General features: G+C 38.2%; 1 protein-coding gene across 1 annotated transcript in view; it reads left to right on the top strand.

Moving 5' to 3' along the window:
- Iqgap2 (IQ motif containing GTPase activating protein 2) overlaps positions 1-17,316 on the top strand; it is a 289,643-nt gene that overhangs the window by 131,668 nt on the left and 140,659 nt on the right. The window contains exons 3-5 of the mRNA XM_005328940.5: positions 4,290-4,446; positions 13,002-13,079; positions 16,853-16,929. Of these exons, the coding sequence (XP_005328997.2) occupies positions 4,290-4,446; positions 13,002-13,079; positions 16,853-16,929 (312 nt within the window). The remainder of the gene's footprint in view (positions 1-4,289; positions 4,447-13,001; positions 13,080-16,852; positions 16,930-17,316) is intronic.

Below are 17,316 nucleotides of genomic sequence, written 5' to 3'. Positions count from 1 at the left end.
TGGGAGGGTCTTGTTTTGACTTCTGTTTTGTACTAGGCTGTGGACCCAGACTGGAGGAGCCAAATTTTTTTGTTGTTGAATGAATTATGAGGAGGGAAGTAAAAGTTGGAATTAGAGGAGCAGAGGTCCCTGGCAGTTTTATCGAGTTCTTTTACTTTACCAGCTATGTGGCCTTGGGTTTTCTGAACCTCAGAAAAGTTAAGGAATCATCTCAAAAAAAAAAAAAATCATCAGGATCTGAGAACAATATCAAAATCTGTAGGATTTCTTCCATGTAGAGTAATTGTGAAGATTTACTGATAATCCCTATGAAACATTAAAATCCAGTATTAATGGCAGTGAAAAGGAGATAGCTCCATTGATGCCTAATGTTGTAAAAATGCAACACTTTGGTGGGGCTTGGTGTTGCATATCTGTAATCCCAGCAGCTCAGGATGCTGAAATTCGAGGCTTGCGGGTCCAAAGATAGCCTTAGAAACTTAGTGATATCCTAAGCAACTTAGTGAGACTTGGTCTCAAAACATAAAAAAGACTAGGGATGTGGCCCAGTGGTTAAGTGCCTCTGGGTTTAATCCCCAGTTCCAAAAAATAAAACAAACAAACAAACAAAAAAACACAACATTTTGTAAGTCTGTCAGTATCCTAATAAATTTTACAATGTAACCATGATGTTTGGAAAAGTCATAAGAATCTTCTATTTAATAGCCATTTGTTGGATATCCACTATTTGTAAGTAGATTGCCAAGGACTAAAGGACTATCAAGAGAAAGAAGAAATGATCTTTGTCTTTGAGCAGTTCATATCATAACATTAGCTATCTCTGGCCAGGTGCAGTGGCACACACCTGTGATCCCAGCAGCTTGGAGGCTGAGGCAGGAGGATCATGAGTTCAAAGCCAGCTTCAGCAAAAGCAAGGTGCTAAGCAAGTCAGTGAGACCCTGTCTCTAAATAAAATACAAAATAGGGCTGGAGATGTGGCTCAGTGGTCAAGGGTCCCTGAGTTCAATCCCTGGTACCCCCCACAAAAAACCAAAACAAAAACAAATATAGCCATATCTATATTTCAAATAGACCATAGGTGATCTAAGTTTTTGTATTGTCAGTGTTTTAGCCAACTGCACATATATTCTAATATAGACAAAAATAGACGTGATTATCTCTCTTTTTCAAGAAAGTCCAAGTCTACCAGTTGTCAATTTACCTCTCTCCCTAGCACACACATATACACTGATTATCAGGTTGTTATAAAACATTTGTATATTGCTGTGTATTTTTTCACTTTTTTCAGATAATTATTTGAAAACATCATTGGGTGAAAACAGATTGTGTTTTTATGTGCAATACCCTAGTATTCTAATTATTTTATTTAAGGTAGAAACTTGGTGCTTTAGTTTGGATGTTGAATGTTCCCCAAAGGTTAAAGGTGTGCCCCCCCCTGCCCCTGCACCTGCTTGGTGCTATTGAGAGGTGCTCTACAACTTTAGGAAGAAGGTCCTGTGGTAGTTCCTTAGGTCACTGGAGGCATGCCTGTGAAGGGAATTGTGTTACTGTGGCCCCTTCCTCTTTCTCTTTTGCTTTCTGGTCATGAGATGAACCATTTACTCTACCACATGCTCCCTTCATTGCCATCTGGCACCCCACAAGAAACCCTAAGTAATGGGTCTATCTGATCTTGAACTGGAAACTCCAAAGCCATGAGCCAAAATAAACCTTTCCCCTTTGTAATTCAATTATCTCAGGTTTTGTCATTATAGTGATAGAAAGCTGACTAATATACTTGGCCTAGTTCATTGGCTCTTATTTTCACCTGCTTTTTTAAAGGCAGCATTATAACTTGTGCCTTTTTGTTTAATTTAACAAATCCATTATACTCTTAAGTTTATTTGAAGCAAGGCTCATAGAAAAAAACCATGTTCTTCATTATCTTGTTTTACTTCTTGCACTCATAGTTTCACAAATCCCTAAAATGTTAGAACTGGAACAGGGGGTCTTTATCATCCAGTTCTCACCACTACCCCATCCTTTAGTACAGGAGAGAAATGGGGCCCTGAGAGGTTAGGGGACTGGCTTGCAGAGATACCAGACATCACTAGGTAGCCAAGTCCTGGTCTATTTGTGTCATACGCCTTCTCTGACTGGTGTTATTTCTCCTTCCATTGACCATCTTCCTCTTCCTAAACTGTCACAGAATCCTGCTCCAGTTTCCTTGAAATGTCTCTTGGCTCCCTTCCTTCCCATTTCTTCCTGTCTAATCCAGTCCCTCAGGACCTCACAGTGGGAAAGGCCTGACAGCTCTGTGTCTCTGAGGCATCCATTATGTAGATTAATTTGCTGTAATTACTGTTGTCAGCATGTCAGTCCTCTTCTGTGAAGCTGCCAGGAGCTTCCTGCTTCCCATGGCAACAAATGTCAACACTTCTCCTCGTGGGCTCCTGGGCCCAGTCCTCCAGAGGCCTACCTGACTGCAGATGCCTAGCCTCATTTCTCTTTTCTCCCTGTGACCCCCAAAGGCCCACAGCTGCCTCTGGGATTTCGCAACAAGTCAGCCATGTTTCTGTGATGCCTTTGGTTTGTCCAGCTCTTTAGCTGATGGTCTCCTTCTTGCCTTGCCAAACCTCCATCCATCTACACCAAGTCCAGATCACACCACTTTTTAGATGATTTTTCCCAATTACTCCAGTGATAACCCAGAGCTCCTCCTTTATTCCCGAACATTCTTATTGTGCTCTACCATGTGGGCATAGAGCCTCTCTTGCATGGTTCTCTGGTTTTTCCTTGTAATTGCATCGGCTTCACAATTAGACACACACACATACTTTTTTTTTTGAGGTGCTAACAATCCAGCTCAGGGTCTTACATATGCTAGGCAACCAGATGTGTTGGATGCTTTTTAAAGGTAAGATTTGTTTTTCTATTTTTCTTTCATAGTTCCTTTTAGTTGTTTGTTTTGGAATCAGGGATAGAACCCAGGGTGCTTTACCACTGATCCACATCCCCAGCCCTTTTTGTTTTTTTATTTAACACAAGGTCTCACTAAATTGCTTAGGTCCTTGCTAAGTTGCTGGAGGCTGGTTTTGAACTTGGGATCTTCTGCCTTAGACTCCTGATTTGCTAGAATGGTAGGCATGCACTACCATGCCCAGCTTGTATATTCCATTTTTTTATGGTGCCTATCAAATGGTCAGTAATTACTTCTTATTTATTAGGAGCTTGTTGAGTTTTAGAAGGTATAATTTTTAACTACAAGAATTTGCAGATTGGATAAGGATTGGTTGTTAATATCACAAAATAGCATTCTACTGTCTTCTAAATATTGAGGGGATCCAAGTTTGTCCATGCAGATGCTCTCTGGGGACCTGCCTACGTAGGTATGGCATTCACATTAAATTGCATTAGTGTGTGGATCCGTGGCTGGGTTACAGGTATCTGGGAACTCCCCCACTGAGAACTATACACCTTCCTCTCAGGTTTTGCAGTAGGGAATGATTACTTGAGAATGGGTAGGAAGAGCACCCCCCCCCTCATTACTTTGGCACACTCTTGGCATTCCAGTGTGAAGTACTTGGACTGGCCTGGCTTCTTTCCTCCAGTGCGTCCTTGAGTCCTGACCTTGGTGCTCTCTTTTTTATAATACTGATACAGTGTCCTAAGATTTAATCTGATCTTTGTTTAAAATATTTTTTCAAAACCCAGTAGGTACTGTAGTTTCCCATAAAGGTGAGCGTGTTTAGTATGTCCTAGTGTTGGCAAAGGGAGTGAGTATTTTTTTCTTTCAAAAAGTCTGATCTAAATATTTAAATTTCTGATAACCTTTGCCATGCCTCTGAACCTTTCCTGATAGTCATTTCTGAGCTGAAACAACTGCAGATTTTACTGTACTTTGGACTCTGCTCTTACCAAGGTACAAGAATTGCCTCTCCTAAGGGCTCATAAACTTGGAATTAGTTTTTCTTTAATGTCAGGACTAATTCCTTTCATACAAAATGGTTTGGCCTTTCCCTTCCTTTGGCACAAAAGATAATTGGCAAAGCCTCGGATAAAGGTAAAGTTGGCAAGCTCTAGCATGATAATGAGCTGAGTGCCCTGGGCTTTTAGGCCCCTTTTTCTTTTCATGTTCTGAATCCTTATTCTGCCCAGTAAGTCATCCCTTCCCATCACTGACACCTAAAAATGTTTGAAATCCTGCTCCTTTTATTAATGTGTCCAACACACATGGAGAAATGTTACACGTCTGCATTTATAGAAAGTTATTCAACTGGAGTCACTTTAACATTTTATAATCTTTTTAGGTGGATGGAAGTCTGCTTAGTGGAAGAATTGCCCCCAACCACTGAACTGGAAGAAGGGCTTCGGAATGGAGTTTACCTTGCGAAGTTAGCCAAGTTCTTTGCCCCAAAAATGGTATCAGAGAAAAAGATCTATGATGTGGAACAAACGCGTTATAAGGTAACCAAGATGTAATTGGTTTTTGCTTCTGGATAAAAGAAGTGAAAGTTTGGTATTTCACTTCCTTTTCCTCTCTTCACTTCTACTGTGTCTGTAAAGATTTGGGAGAGAGGGTGCCCTTGGTATTTGGAGACTGTTAATAAGTATTCCTGAGGCAGCAGCAGTTTTGAAAAGGAAAGTGTTTTTATTTCCAGGCTGAGAGACCTCTCATGTTGGAAGCTACTCAATGCCTCCCCCATTATTTTTTCATGGAGGATATTTGAAGCTTTATTAGTGCCAGTAAATGTAGGAGTAGGGGCATGTTACACCTCTGTTTTTTCCACCACCAACACAGTTTATTGTTTCCCAACTTTTCATTGAGGAACTAAATACCTACTTGGGACTTGAACTTATGCCTCTAAAGAATTAAGGCCAATGTAATAAAATAAGTAGTAATGTTGAATGACCAGGTAGGAATTCTTTTTCTGTTTTGTGTTTAAAACAAAATAAGACTAATCTTTTTGTTTGCAACTTGTTTAAGAACTGTTTCATGGCTAATTTGGGAAGAATCAGAAAATAAAAAGTCGCCATAACCCTCTTGAAGAAAAAACAGCAGCAGTGACAACAAAATACCATTATTTAAATTTGGAAGGAGCTAGGGGGATTAAAAAAAATCATGGTAAACACCAATCTTATATATCTCTAAAAGATCTGGATTTAAAAAAAATAATATATCAAGGTATTTGTAGATGAAATGGTATTTTGCTTCAAAATAATCAAAGGAAGGATGGATAGATGATACAAAACTGGCCATGAGCTCATAATTACTGAAGGTGTGGGGTGGGTATACAGGGGATCATTATACTATTCCACCTCCTTTCTAATATTTGAAAATTTCCACTAAAACATGGAAAAAGGAAAAAGTAGACAACTACATAAAAAGCTTATGCATTAAAGATATGTCTTCAGAAGGGAATTTAAAATATGTAGTGTTCTATCCTGGAATATGTGATCTCTTATCAACTACAGGCCAAGATTTCTAAAGTTTCTTTGAAACTTGGTTCTTTATTCTCTTAATGTATTTAGCTTTTGTTTTGTTTTATTTGTTTTTTGGTTGTCCCCCACCCCCACTGCCACCCCAGTGCTGGGGATCAACCCAGGATCCCACACATTCTGGGCAAATGCACTATACCAAGCTACATCTGCAGCTCATATTTAGATCTTCATATCAAGGTTTTTTTTGTTGTTGTTTGTTTGTTTTTTATCTGCAGATTTTCAAGTGTTCCTAAAACTTATGACTCTTATAATAATGAATGCTATTTTTCTTAAAATTTCAGGGACAATGTTGAGTATAGTTGAAAATGAAATAAATGGAAAATCCATTTTAGACAAAATATAGTTTTTAAATGTATATATTGAATTCAGCTCAATATATACATTGAGGCTCACAGTGGACAAGGTCATTTGACAAATCTCTTTTGAGTCCATCTACATCATCTAGACAATAAGACAACTGAGCACAAGTTTTTTGCTTGAATAATGTTGTGAATAATTGTTTGCCATTTGTTTAAGTTTGGGTTTATAAAGTCATATGTTTTACTCTGAGAACCAGCAACTAATGGTCTTTCACAAGATTTTAATAAAACAATGACCAAGTCAGCCAAAATTAAAGTTCAATGACTATTTTTAGAAATTCAGAGAAGTGCAGAAGAAAGACTGTATCCACACCCCCTCCACAAAATAAATGTTTGTCCACATTTTAGAGTCTGACTCTTCTTCTTTTTCATGTTCTATTTTTTTTTAAAACATTTATTCTTTAGGTGTAGATGGACACAATACAATGCCTTTATTTTTATGTGGGGCTGAGGATCAAACCCAGGTCCCACCCATGCTAGTTGAGCGTTCTACTGCTGAGCCACAATCCCAGCCCGTTTCATGTTCTTATTATAGTTATTACCAAGATCTAGGACTGTCAGTGCCAACACCCCCATGTAGATTTCATGATAAATTGTAGTTGGGATAGACTTCAGGCTGCCCTGAAGGGACAATTGTGAAGATTTTCCTTTAGCTTTGGCTTTGTGGACAGTGAGACACTTGGATACAGGTGTCTTCTTCCAGATCAGCTCTGGACCTCATGAAATTGCCTCAGGGCTACTTAAAACAGGAGCCTTGGGGCTGGGGATGTGGCTCAAGCGGTAGCACGCTCGCCTGGTATGCATGCGACACGGGTTCGATCCTCAGCACCACATACCAACAAAGATGTTGTGTCCTCCGAGAACTGAAAAATAAATATTAAAAATTCTCTCTCTCTCTCTCTCTCTCTCTCCTCTCTCTCACTCTCTCTTTAAAAAAAAAAAAAATTAAACAGGAGCCTTCCCTTTGCATCCAAGATCCTACTACTTAAATGAACATCAGTTCCTCTTTGGGAGGGTGACAGGAGAAATATTTTCAGTCCCTTGTTATGAAACAAAATACCTGCAGGGCCTAAGCAGGCAATGACATCCCTGAGCAAGATATCACGAGAGGAAAGTGCTCTGAGTTGAGGTCCTCGGCCCATAAGGCCCCTGGAAGACTGGGCTGTGTAGAAGTGATGGTGAGGGAAGGGCTGGGGGAAGGGAAGCAGCAGAGGGAACAAGGCTGTTGCCAACTGTGGTGGGGGACCCCCTCCATGCTGTTGAGCTACAAGGAAAACATAGGACACATGGAAACTATCCCTCTGTGACTTCACTAGAGAACAGAGCTTTTTCTTTTTTCCTTCCTTTTATTAAGTTCCTGAAAGTGCCTAGTGTTCCTGATGGAAATTTTTAGTGGTTTGCCATGCAGTCATAAAATTGTATTTTAGGGCTTTTTTGTTTCTTACACAAAAATGAAGAGACAAATTTTCATGAATAGGCGACACAACTTCCTGTTCGTGTGTTCTTCGGAACTAGAGTCCATCACGTGATCCTTTCCAAGGAGCACTAAATCATGAGACTGAGGCAAAGATGTTGAAACACAAGGGAATGTTCACTAACCCTGCCCAGCCCCTTGATGTGCCATCTGGAAACCATGAATTTAGTGAACTTCGGCTCTCGCTGCAGAGTCTGCCTAGGCTGCAGTCATAAAATATGATCCCCCTGTTAGACATGGTATCCCCAAGGCAAGTCTATGTCCCTGAGTCCTGAAGGACACTGTGTTGGCATCAGCAGCTTTGATAGCCGTCGTTTAGGCAGATGTGACCTTTCTTGCTGCTGGATCCTCTTTATTTGCCAGCCAGTGTATAACCCTGTTCCCTCGTTTGTTCAGGGTTAGAAATATATCCTAGGTATTAGAGTTAAGTCTTCCAGTTATGAGTATTCTTTCTAGATCACCTCCACTCTCTATCCCAGGCCTGGGTACATGACTACTCCATGTGTGCTGGGCACCTATCACTGTCCCCCGGGGACATGCTGTAGTTTATTGTAAAGATTGTCCTGTTTTGTAGAAGGAACTATGTGCCCCTTCTCTGCTGTGTCGTCAATCTATGGTGTAGGGCCTGGTCCACAGTGGTACTTAGAAAATAGTTGTTAGGTGAAGGAATGAACAATAGTAGTTTTAAGTGAGCCCAAAGCCTTCATTCCTTTCCTATCTTCTGAGCTTTATTTGGTATTCTTTAAAGGAGCTCAGAGTCTGACACTGTTCTTCTGAGTATAATGCTCAGACCTTCATCAGTACCATATACTAGGTGTGTGCTAAAACTGGCCAACTGGCCCTACCCCAGATTGCTGAGTCAGGCAGAATCTCTTGGCCTGGGACCCTAGGAAATTGTACTTCTAATAATTCACCTGCAGGAAATGCTTTTCTTATAGACTACTAAAATTTGAAAACCATTGCTCTAATAGATGAACATTAACATGAATTGCAATAAAGTGGTAGGGAAAGAAGATAAAGTTGTGCCGTGATAAAAATATGCTCTGAAGTCTAAAATGCTCTGAAATCTGAAATTTGAGTGCCAGCAATGCTCAGAAGGTTTTAGTTTTTAGAGCATTTTGGATTTCAGATTGTTGGATTAGGGATTCTGAACCAGTAAAGTCTATGCTAAGAATTCATTCGTTCATACAATACTTACCAACACTTTCCCTGTGCCAGTCACTGTTGCAGGTACTAATAATAGAATGGTCCTGAAGTCATGAGGCTTACAGCTGTTGAGATAGACTATAAGGATATGGTTGCAAATTTGGATCAGTGTATGAAGGAAGAAAGTAAAGCCTGTGTTATTGACATAGCAATGGGCAGAAGATAGTTCTTCTCTGAGGGAAGTTTTTTCTGAGGCTGAAAAAAATGAGAAGAAAGCCATCCATGTGCAGAGTCGAGGGTGGAGAGTAGAAAGAACAGTCTGAAAAAAGGGAACCCACATGGTGAGAGTTTGAGGAAGATAAGAACATGGCCCCAACTGCAGAGCTAAGTGGCTGCAACAAGGGACAATGGTAGGAGATGAAGCCAGGAAGGAAGCCAAGATGGTATCACAGGGCCCACAGGCCCCACCAGCCCCGCAGAGGATGCTGTGATGTCATTTGGTGTGTGGGGGAAGCCACTGAAACAATAAACACAGGCGTTGCGATGTGATCAATATGTGTGCTTTAGAAAGATGAGTCCACGCTCTGCAGAGGAGGTAACAGGAGGATGGGAGCAGGGGAGAAAGAGAAAAGAGAGAGAGGAGAGGGGAGAGAGGAAGGTGAGAGAGAGAGGGAGGGAGGGAGAGAAGAAAGAAAGTCCATCCCATAAGGGAACGATTCAGTCCAGGTGGCAGTGGCCTGCCTGGAAAGGCATTGTGACTGGTGGAGGGCCATGAAGAGAAGCATTGGTGGACAGCAGAAAAGAGATCAGTTCTAAAGGGAGTGGGGGTGGTGAAGGGGTCAGGAAGGTTTCCATGGCTGAGGCAGAGGGTGACAGGGTGGGGCTTAGTGCATGTCTTACTTGCAGCTATAACTGAATCCCACAGACTGGGTGATTAAAGATCAGAGGTTTATTTAGCTCATGGTTCTAGAGCCTGAGAAGTCCAAGAGCATGGCACTGGCATCTGCTGAAGGCCTTTGTTGCTTCATCATGCCATAAGAGAGAGCATCACATGGCAGAGCAGCAAATGTGCTAGCTCAGTTCTTTGTTCCTTTTTTTTTTTTTTAAATAAAGCCACTCATAAGGGCCCAAACCTCACAACTTCATCTAATCCTAATTACCTCCAAAACGCCCACCTCCAAAAACTGTTAACCTATTAATTTTGGGCTTGCATTTCCAACATGTGAATTTGGGGGAGATACATTCAAACTATAGCAGTGAGTGTTTCCCAAGCAGGCTGAGATGGACAAGAGAAAGAAGAGGAAGGAAGGGCATTCCTTGGAGAGGACTCAGGGTGACAAGGCTCAAAGATACAAGCAGAATTCTGAATAATGCCTTGAAAATTGTAAGCTTATAATGAATGCTTGTTGGTATTTAGGTGTGTCTTAGGTACGGAAGACATAGGCATAGTGGTTGGCAATGTGAACTGTAGAAGCAAAATACATTCCACCTCCTGGAGCCTGTTTCCTCACCACTTTATATTGGGCTTAATAATAACAGTATCTCTCTTAGTAGAGATTTTGTGAGGAACAGATGTGATCACCCACAGAAGACACTTGGTGCAGTGCCTGACAAATGAACGCTCTCAAGGAGCACTGGCAGTGGTTGTTGTTCTGAGGCACTGAGTGGAAAAATGGCAGAATATTTGGACTTGGGATCAGAGATTCAGCAAGGGAATCTTAGCCCTGAGACTGACAAGTTAGGTCAGCTAGAGTTTGTATATACTTGCTCCCTCAGTTTCTGCATCAATAAAATAAGTAAATTACAACAATAATTGGTTTCTAAGCTTCTTTAGATTTCTAAAATGCTCTAAGTCTACTATGTGGAAAATTAGCATCCAAATAAGACTTACATAATTCCTCACCTATACAATTTAAACTAGGTGAACCTTGTTTACTGGCACTGAAATAGCAATAGAAAATCAGCATATACTCTATATGAAATTAAAAGAATTTATTTCTATATGAAATCTAAAGTTATGAACAAAAGTATCCATTGGCTAAGTATGATCACAGTCATCCCATCTAGTCTGGTATTAATATAGAGAACTAATGAAAGAAAATAGACTCACTAAAAATAATTACAGTGGACTGAGATTATTTTGAGCCTTTTGGAAGGCTATTTTCATTATATTGAAGCAAATGAAACAAATCAATAGATTGAATATGTTATTGTGACAATTTTCTCACTGAAGTGTACTTTTTAAAAGTCATAACATGGACTGTAGGGTATTGAAGTCAGCATTTCTCAGGTTTTTAAAACAAAGAATTTGAAATCTGCTTCATTTGCTATAAAAATATGACCAAGATAGCTGCCCTTTCCTTCAGTTCCTCTGACATGAAGTAATGTATCTTTATCTTACCTGACAGATGAATAAAAGTTTCAAGCCCAGTTATGTAATATTATAATATCTAACATTTGCTGGTGTGCTTTGTAACCAAATACTTTCTTTTGTTTTCAATTTAATCTCTGCAGCTCCAAGAAGCCTTTATGGCTGAGGGCTGAGGGCTCTGTAGGATTTAGAACTTTCTTAGGATTACTTCACTAAATAGATAAGGTGTCTTTGTTACATTATTTGGGATGGCTGAAGCCCATCAGCCAAAGAAACCAGAAACCCGTAAATTGCATTTATTTAACTCATTGGGGCAAAAAGAAAATGCATATCCATGAAGCCACTGGAAGAAGAAGTGAAAGGCTTAGCATAGATTTGGGCTTGTGGTAGGTGATTTTAAAAAACTATTTTTTAGGTACAAAGACTAGTGTTCTTTGGGACTGGAGCTGGCTCAATTTGATGTCTTGGTCATTTTTATGTAGGAGGCAGCAAGACTAAATGGGGAACTAGATTGTCATCAATAAAGAAACTCATATTAGCTGAAGACATTTGAGTATTATTTTAAGTGAGAACATTTAGTTATTGAGTGGTGCAGAGTCCCTGTCTCTGTCTTCCTTCACACTTGATTGAAGATTGCTTCTGTCTTGTTCCTTCATCACTGCATCACTTGTTCTTTGTCACTGAGTGTCTTGTATTCTGCAAAAGTTATTTGTGCTAGGTACAAACAGTCAAAACACTATGGCCGGGGCTATGGCTCCGTAGTAGAGCACTTGCCTAGCACATGTGGTGCACTGGGTTCAATCCTTAGCACCACATAAATAAATAAAATAAAGGTACTGTGTTCATCTACAACTAAAACAAAACAAAACAAAAAACCATATGGCCTGGTAGCTAATGTTCTGGATTTTCTATTGTCTTCCCTCCTTCCTCCTTCCCAGTCTCATTTTCCTCTTACCCCACACTTTCTTCTTCCCTCAAGCAACTAGCTAATTTCTTCCAAAGAACCATCAAACAATCATTAGGTCCAGTGTTCTCCCATGGGGGAGTTTTAGCACAAGGAAGATTTTCAACCACTAAACAGTTACTTGACTTTAGGTAAATTACTTCTTCATTTTAGCCTGGCTTTTTTCATCTTTAAAAAAATGGTAATGGTAATTACCTTGTAGGGTGTTTGAAAAATTAGAATAATTTGTATAAAATACTTGAAGTGCATACTCCAATGGCAAATAGTGACCACTATTTAAAGGCATAAGCATTTGTCAAAAAATATTAATTTTCTTATATTTTATATTAGATTGTAGAAGGTCATAGAAAGTGAGAAGAGCCAGGCTTTCTAAATGTGATTCTCTGCCATTGGCTGTTAGTTACATGATGAAACTTTATATAGTTATTTTTTGTACATTTATTAAAAATGGAAAAACTAGATAACATTGTTTATGCATCTAATTAGTGAAGAATATAAGATCACTTTAAGACTCTTAGAGGTTCATTAATCTAAATAATGAGATACAGGCAAGGGTGTTTTTTTTGTAGACTACCGAAAAAGTGGCTGATTAAGACCGTAAAGAAGAAATGGAAGACACAAAGAATTGTACATGTAGAAAAAATGTTTTATAAGACACTTCTGCTGAAGGTTTTACTTTTTATTATGATTAAATTATAAGAGGAGCAGGTACTAAAATTAGCTCTGAATCAAAGAGTGGTTTGCGTTTTCATCTTTGTATTTTCCAGGTTTTCTACAGAAATATTACATTCATGATTAGAAGAAAAAAAGAAAAGAGAGCATTTTGTCTTATAAAAATCCAGTTTTTCCTGAAGTTGCTAGGCTTCTCAACCATGGTTACCAAAATCTTACACCACATGTATATACGTTCATGCATGCATAACCGCCTGTGCACGTGCACACGTATTTCGTAATCCTTAGGCATATGCTAGACATTAAATGGTATTTGAGATTCAAGTTGAGAATTACTCAAGTGTGTATATTGCTGAGATACAGTGTAATCTTTTTTTTTCATTGTGTCTGTATTTGTTCTCTATAAGCATTATTAACTCTGTTCTTGGAAAAATACAATTGAAAAGCATCCTGCTAATGAAAAACTGTATTACAAATGACTCACTTTTTGTATGGTCTTTCTTTCTTTGTTTCCCCCTACTAACCTCACATTAGAAGTCTGGCCTTCATTTTCGACATACAGATAATACTGTCCAGTGGTTGAGAGCCATGGAGTCTATTGGACTACCCAAGGTAAGCCTTCACATACTGGATCCTGAACTGGGGAGACGAAAAGGTGGTGCAGAAACACCTCATTATGACAAATGATTTGGCAGACTGAACTATGTTAATGCAAGAATGAGAAATGTGAGAACCAAACAAAAATATTGAAAGGCTTATGCAAAGTAATAGATGGAAGAACTCAGAATGAGGTAGGGGTACAACATGACAACAGCCAGGTGAAAGTGTGTATGCATAAACAAGATCAGAAGAAGCTTCAGCTCATAGATGGTTGATTTAAGATAGGCAACTCCTTTTTCTGTGTTGCTGTTTATTCTTAAAAAATTCTAAGTCTCATTGTATCACTATAAATTATTATCAATTTATTTTCCCAAATTATTATAAATCATACAATCACTTTAAATTTTAAAGTCTAGAGGCTTGTACCTTTTATTCTTGAAAAGATCTTCATTGATTCTGTAAGGATTCAATGCTTGTTAAATTCAAGGAGCAAGTACTCTTAAGTTTGTGAGAGAAATAAATACCTCGGGGAAAGGAGGAAATTTTATTTGATAAAAGTTATAGAGCTATTACTTGAACTTCTTATTTTGAAAGAACTATAAAATCACAGGAAGTTGCAAAAATAGTGCATCTATGTGTGTATCCTTCATTCAGCTTCATAACTGTACTACATAACTTCATTCAGCTTCATAACTGTACTACATAACTGTAGTACAGCATTAAGTTGATTCTGGGGTGTGAATGGACTTTATTCATTTTTCACTATTCTTACATGCATTCATTTGTTAGAATGTTAGTGTGTAGATCTGTGCAGTTGTGGCCCATGAATAAATTTGTGTAGCCACCACCACAGTCAAGATACAGCTACCACAGAGAAGTGGTCTTTTATGCTGTATCCTTCCCACTGCCCAGTCCCTGTCAACCACTAATATGTTATCTACTACTAATTTTGTTACTTTGAGAATAACATGAAATGGAATCATACGGTAGACGAGGTTGACATTTTTACACTTGTTGTGTTATTCTTGAGCTCCATCATATGTATCAATAGCTCAATTCTTTGCATTGTTTAGTTGATACAGCTATTTTAAGAGGGTGATTTAGGAGGGTTTCAGCTTGAGGAAAAGGCAATAACTACCGACATATGAAGATCTGTGTTGTCTCCTGATTAAGCCAGATTTGCTGTTAAAAACACCCACCATGACCAAAAGAGAAAAAAAAAAAAAGATTTCTTAATGTAAATTATGAATGCTTTTTTTTCATTATATTTCTGCTCATTTCTGTTTTAGCAGTCTCATTTTTCTTGAAATTATCAATCTAGTTTCTCCCACTCTTTTCTCCCTTCCTCTCCTAGCTCCCTCCCTTTCTTTTTCTCTCTCAGTACTAGAGACGGCATTTTACCCCGGGGCATTTTACCTCTGAGTTACATCCCCAACACTTTTTATTTTATTCTTCTACTTTGAGATAGGGTCTCGCTAAGTTGCTTAGGGCCTCACTAAGTTACTGAGGCTGGCCTCAAACTTGTAATTCTCCTGCCTAAACCTCCTGAATTGCTGGGATTATATGTGTGTGCCATTATATGTGTGTACCTGGCCTAGTTTTCCTTCTCTTAAAGTGTCTAGAATATTAAATGCTATCCCTTTGGGGCACTAGTTGTCATATAGAATTCATATTTCTGGGTATTAAATGGGTCTGGGTGGTAAACATATTTGAATAGGATTTTTCTTAGTGAAGCAACATCTGATTAAGACAACCAGATAATGCAATAGATATGATTAAAACCTTTGTGAGCGTTGGGGCCAAACAAGTGATCTATAGAGCAGATTCTATTTTAATATTGATTGTTATCATGAAGTAATTGATACATTATATTTTAGGGTTGAGAGGCTAATAGTGTATTAGATTAACTTTGTCTGTGATTTACCCTTAATTTTTTAAATTAATTCTGAGCTCAGCACCATGTAAGGGGCTGGAGACACAATACAACACTCTGGTTAATTGCAAGTTGATTCCATTTCCTTGCTGAAGGAAGATACATTTATGAGGATTTTTCCAGGAGAAATATAAATATAGAAGGTTCTCATTTTTAAAAGGGGGATGGAGAGAGTTTAATAATACAGCAAGGTGTAGGGTGAGAATTGTAGTCGTTCTCTACTTACATAGAGCTTTAAACCTAGCTCTTCTGAATCAAGAAGCCTCTTTTCACTGACACTGATAGAAAATATTAAAAGTAAAGCTCGAAGGGCCTTTGAAAACTTCCCAGGCTATAGACATTTCTTTAAGTGTGTAGAAACTACACATTGTTAGCTTGAGAAACTTCGCTTTATTCTTTTCTCTGCTTTTTTCAATGTCCAATAGAAATTGCCCTTGGATATTAAATACTACCATCTTGCATACGATGTTAGTTTTTATGTCAAATTGTGTAAAATATTTACTGAAAGCAAGCTACATTTATGTTTAGTCTCAACATTATAAGTTTCAAGCCTAATTATTCATTTTTGCATTGCTTAGGAACAGAAAAGTTAGTGTCCCCTTTGAAATATGTTTCTGATTTAGTTTTTTTAAGTTTAAGAAAAACAGTGTGAATATGTGTATTGTGTCCATCTAAAACTAAAAATATTTTTTTAAATCCTTGATGCTCAGACCTTTCAATCTAGCAATTCCATATTTAGATGATTATCTAAAATAAGAAATCAGATACTCATAATGCCAGTGCATTCACTGCAGTGGCTTCGAATAAGGAAAAAATTGGGAACCAAACAAATGGTCAGCCACAGGGAATGGTTAAGCTATGGTTCAAAAATATGAAAGAATCATATGCATTTGCTAGATATAGTACTATTAAAGAATTATAAAGAGGACGTTTAATTGTCATCTTCTATTAAGTATTTTGAATATCTTTAGATATATACAATTTTGTTTTCATGTATACATAAACATAAGAAAAAAGAGACTCATAGAAAAAAAACAGTAAAAGTATAGGTGGGATTATAGGTATTTTTCCTTTATACTTCACTAACTTTCTAGATTTTATTCAGTGGAAAGGTGTTACTTTAAGTGGAAACAAAAACCCATGTGTGAGTATTGTATATGAATGAACTAATGTTCATAGAACTATGTACCAACTTTTTAAAAATATGTTTTTATTAGTTGTTGATGGACCTTTATTTAATTTATTTATTTACTTGTGGTGCTGAGAATCGAACCCAGTGCCTCACATATGCTAGGCAAGTGCTGTACCACTAAGCCCCAGCCCCAGCCCCATGTATCAACTTTTTATATTTTTATTTTTATTTTCATTTTTTAGTTGTAGTTGGACACAATACCTTTATTTTATTTATTTTTATGTGGTGCTGAGGATCGAACCCAGGGCCTCGAATGTGCTAGGCAAGCGTTCTACCGCTAAGCCACAATCCCAGCCCCCAATTTTTTAATAGTGTAATAAAGTGGCTGAAAGAAGGCCACTTTCTCAGGCCTATGAGAAGTCACAGGAGTGAGGGTACAGAGAGAAACACTGCCACCCATGACTGTGGACCCAGCCATGTGGAAAGGCTGACTGTGAACCTCACCCCTCCTCTTTTGGCCCTAAAGTGGCATGTGGAGAGGCAGGGAACTGGGTGCGGGACTGGTCTGTCTGTAGAGCAAGATGAAGCCACAGTTGAGAGGCTTCTCTACACTGGAACAAATATAGAATACCCAGGCCAATCAGTGTAGGAGTATCTGGGGAGTTAAATTGATTGTGAGAAGCAACACATAATAAACACGTTGTCTCTTTTGTTTTCCAGATATTTTATCCAGAAACAACAGATGTCTATGATCGGAAAAACATACCAAGAATGATATATTGCATTCATGCCCTAAGGTGGGGAAAAAAAATAAAGCTAAGAGACTTCTTAGGAAGTAGATTTTAAATAAAACTACAATTTCAATTGTGAAAGCTCTTAAGCAACTTTAATAATCTGAAATTTTTTATTAAATTCAGTTTTGAATCAATAGTTTTGAATCAATAGTTGCCACATAAACAGCATCCTTGAACTTAAAAAGATAGAAAAAAAAACTGTTTTGACTTTTAAAAGTATGGTTCAAAGTATAAAACCAAAATGTGAATCAAAGACCTTTAAGTAAAACAAGGAGAGAAATTTAAGTGGAAACTTAAAGGAATCCAATAATAATGTGCTACTATGTTCTTGAGTTATAATCTAGTTTGTAAAAATGTAACTGAAATATATGAAATGAGCCACTACAATAG

Source organism: Ictidomys tridecemlineatus, chromosome 1 (genome assembly GCF_052094955.1).
Source record: "Ictidomys tridecemlineatus isolate mIctTri1 chromosome 1, mIctTri1.hap1, whole genome shotgun sequence".
Taxonomy (NCBI): domain Eukaryota; kingdom Metazoa; phylum Chordata; class Mammalia; order Rodentia; family Sciuridae; genus Ictidomys; species Ictidomys tridecemlineatus.
This window is presented reverse-complemented; position numbering and strand designations above follow the sequence as displayed.